We start from the raw sequence: 3933 nt of genomic DNA, 5'->3' as shown, positions 1-3933 counted from the left end.
CCTCTTCTCTCTCTTCTCTCCTCTCTCTCCTCCTCTCCCCTCTCTTCTCCCCTCTCTCCCCTCCTCTCCTCTCTCTTCTTCCTCTCTTCTCTCTCCTCTCCTCTCTCCTCTCTCCTCTCCTCTCCTCTCTCCTCTCTCCTCTTCTCTCTCCTCTCCGCTCCCCTCTCTCCTCTTCTCCTCTCTCTTCTCTCCTCTCTCCTCTCTTCTCTCCTCTCCCCCTCTCCTCTTCTCTGTCCTCTCCTCTCCGCTCCCCTCTCTCCTCTTCTCCTCTCTCTCTCTTCTCTCCTCTCTCTTCTCTCTCTCCTCTCTCCTCTCCTCTCTCCTCTCCTCTCCTCTCTCCTCTCTCCTCTCCTCTCCTCTCTCCTCTCTCCTCTTCTCTCTCCTCTCCGCTCCCCTCTCTCCTCTTCTCCTCTCTCTCTCTTCTCTCTCTCCTCTCTTCTCTCCTCTCCCCCTCTCCTCTTCTCTGTCCTCTCCTCTCCTCTCTCCTCTCTCTCCTCTCTCCTCTCCTCTCTCCTCTCCTCTCTCCTGTCTCTCCTCTCTTCTCTCTCTCCTCTCTCTTCTCTGCAGGATGTCTCTTCCGAACTTCCCAATCCCGAACCTCGACACCACTCTGCAGGAAGCTGGGCGGGTGCTGGGGCTGATCCTGCCCCTGGAGGAGTTCCACAGATACCAGAGCGCCCTCCGGAGGCAGGAGGCCGAACTGCAGGAGATCCACGCTCGATTCACAGCCCGGGCGACCGGCCGGGAAAACTGGGGGACGGAGGAGTTCAAAAACTGCCTCCTGTCCATCCGGGACCCCATCCCCACCTCCACCGCCCTCCCCGTGCTCCTGCAGCCCTCCGCGGTCCAGGGGACCCCCCAACTGGAGGGGGGACCCCAGCTAGCCCGGGCCGCTGCCCTGCTCTGGGCCGCGGCCAAGATCCACAGCGACCCCCGGCTTCTAGAAGGAGACGCAGCGCTGGAGCAGACCCAGAGATCAGAGCTGTTCTCAGCGTGCAGAGAGCCGGGAGAGACCAGGGATCAGATCAAGGTAGCTGAGAGACACTCAGTGTTTGAATGCTGACTAGAGCACAGTGTTTGACTATAGCAGCTAGACTAGAGCACAGTGTTTGATTGACTATAGCAGCTAGACTAGAGCACAGTGTTTGATTGACTATAGCAGCTAGTCTAGAGCACAGTGTTGACTATAGCAGCTAGACTAGAGCACAGTGTTTGATTGACTATAGCAGCTAGACTAGAGCACAGTGTTTGACTATAGCAGCTAGACTAGAGCACAGTGTTTGATTGACTATAGCAGCTAGACTAGAGCACAGTGTTTGACTATAGCAGCTAGACTAGAGCAGTGTTTGATTGCTGACTATAGCAGCTAGACTAGAGCACAGTGTTTGGTTGACTATAGCAGCTAGACTAGAGCAGTGTTTGATTGACTATAGCAGCTAGACTAGAGCACAGTGTTTGATTGACTATAGCAGCTAGACTAGAGCACAGTGTTTGATTGACTATAGCAGCTAGACTAGAGCACAGTGTTTGGTTGACTATAGCAGCTAGACTAGAGCACAGTGTTTGATTGACTATAGCAGCTAGACTAGAGCACAGTGTTTGATTGACTACAGCAGCTAGACTAGAGCACAGTGTTTGATTGACTATAGCAGCTAGACTAGAGCACAGTGTTTGATTGACTATAGCAGCTAGACTAGAGCACAGTGTTTGACTATAGCAGCTAGACTAGAGCACAGTGTTTGATTGACTATAGCAGCTAGACTAGAGCACAGTGTTTGATTGACTATAGCAGCTAGACTACACAGTGTTTGATTGACTATAGCAGCTAGACTAGAGCACAGTGTTTGATTGACTATAGCAGCTAGACTAGAGCACAGTGTTTGATTGACTATAGCAGCTAGACTAGAGCACAGTGTTTGATTGACTGTAGCAGCTAGACTAGAGCACAGTGTTTGACTATAGCAGCTAGACTAGAGCAGTGTTTGATTGCTGACTATAGCAGCTAGACTAGAGCACAGTGTTTGATTGACTATAGCAGCTAGACTAGAGCACAGTGTTTGATTGACTATAGCAGCTAGACTAGAGCACAGTGTTTGATTGCTGACTAGAGCACAGTGTTTGATTGCTGACTAGAGCACAGCATCTCTCCCTCCTCTCCTCTCTCTGCAGATCTACCCTGACAGTCTGCACGCAGCCCTGCTCTATCAAGGCTCTGCGTTCCCCCTGCAGCTCCTGTCCCAGGCTGGGGACCCCCTCCCGCTCCCCCAGATCCACAGCCAGCTGCTGGGTGCCGTGAGGACCCCTCCCGGGGCGTCCCTGCCGCTGCCTGCTTCCCCGTGCAGCCTGACTGCCCTGGAGAGACCTGCCTGGCACGCTCTGCGAGAGGACCTGCTGTCCCGGGGGGCGGGGGGGGTCCCTGAGGACCCTGGAGAGCGCTGTGCTGGCGCTGGCGCTGGAGGACTGTCCCTCCCTGGACCCCCGGGACCCCGCGGCCGCGCTGACGAGCATCCGACTGGGGAGCCCCGAGACGAGAGGGATGAGACACTACGACAAGGTGCTGCACCCCTCGATAGAGCTGTGGAGGGGAGGGGAGGGGAGTGTAGTGCAGGAACGTGTAGGGTAGTGTAGTGTAGGGGAGTGTGCTGTAGTGTAGTGTGTAGTGTAGTGTAGTGTAGTGTAGTGTACTGTAGTGTAGGGGAGTGTAGTGTAGGGTAGTGTAGTGTAGGGGAGTGTGCTGTAGTGTAGTGTATTGTAGTGTATTGTATTGTATTGTATTGTATATACAGCTGTGACCAGACCCCTCTATAGAGATGCTGTTCCTCTCCTGTCCTCCTGTCTGTCTCTCTCTCCTCCTCTCCCCCTCCCTCTCCTCTCTCCTCCCTCTCCTCTCAGGTGTTGAATCTGGTTGTGTTCTCTGATGGTTCAGCGGGGCTCCTGTTTGAACAGCTCTCCCCCTCCCTCTCCTCCTCTCCTCTCAGGTGTTGAATCTGGTTGTGTTCTCTGATGGTTCAGCGGGGCTCCTGTTTGAACAGCTCTCCCCCTCCCTCTCCTCCTCTCCTCCTCTCCTCTCAGGTGTTGAATCTGGTTGTGTTCTCTGATGGTTCAGCGGGGCTCCTGTTTGAACAGCTCTCCCCCTCCCTCTCCTCCTCTCCTCCTCTCCTCTCAGGTGTTGAATCTGGTTGTGTTCTCTGATGGTTCAGCGGGGCTCCTGTTTGAACAGCTCTCCCCCTCCCTCTCCTCCTCTCCTCCTCTCCTCTCAGGTGTTGAATCTGGTTGTGTTCTCTGATGGTTCAGCGGGGCTCCTGTTTAAACAGCTCTCCCCCTCCCTCTCCTCCTCTCCTCTCTCTCTCAGGTGTTGAATCTGGTTGTGTTCTCTGATGGTTCAGCTGGGCTCCTATTTGAACAGCTCTCCCCCTCCCTCTCCTCCTCTCCTCTCAGGTGTTGAATCTGGTTGTGTTCTCTGATGGTTCAGCGGGGCTCCTGTTTGAACAGCTCTCCCCCTCCCTCTCCTCCTCTCCTCTCAGGTGTTGAATCTGGTTGTGTTCTCTGATGGTTCAGCGGGGCTCCTGTTTGAACAGCTCTCCCCCTCCCTCTCCTCTCCTCCTCTCCTCTCAGGTGTTGAATCTGGTTGTGTTCTCTGATGGTTCAGCGGGGCTCCTGTTTGAACAGCTCTCCCCCTCCCTCTCCTCCTCTCCTCTCAGGTGTTGAATCTGGTTGTGTTCTCTGATGGTTCAGCGGGGCTCCTGTTTGAACAGCTCTCCCCCTCCCTCTCCTCCTCTCCTCCTCTCCTCCTCTCCTCTCAGGTGTTGAATCTGGTTGTGTTCTCTGATGGTTCAGCGGGGCTCCTGTTTGAACAGCTCTCCCCCTCCCTCTCCTCCTCTCCCCCTCTCCTCCTCTCCCCCTCCCTCTCCTCCTCTCCTCCTCTCCTCCTCT

The 3933-nt window shown here is 54.7% G+C and overlaps 1 protein-coding gene across 1 annotated transcript in view; it reads left to right on the top strand.

Moving 5' to 3' along the window:
* The first annotated feature begins 568 nt into the window (after positions 1–568).
* The window catches only part of LOC131735420 (peroxisomal carnitine O-octanoyltransferase-like), an 11721-nt gene continuing 8356 nt past the window's right edge, over positions 569–3933 (top strand). Inside the window, exons 1-3 of the mRNA XM_059021556.1 lie at positions 569–1030; positions 2170–2292; positions 2384–2554. Coding sequence (XP_058877539.1) covers positions 569–1030; positions 2170–2292; positions 2384–2554 — 756 coding nt within the window. The remainder of the gene's footprint in view (positions 1031–2169; positions 2293–2383; positions 2555–3933) is intronic.

Source organism: Acipenser ruthenus, unplaced genomic scaffold, assembly GCF_902713425.1.
Source record: "Acipenser ruthenus unplaced genomic scaffold, fAciRut3.2 maternal haplotype, whole genome shotgun sequence".
Taxonomy (NCBI): domain Eukaryota; kingdom Metazoa; phylum Chordata; class Actinopteri; order Acipenseriformes; family Acipenseridae; genus Acipenser; species Acipenser ruthenus.
Note: the sequence above shows the minus strand (reverse complement) of the source record. Positions and strands in the feature narration are given on the sequence as shown.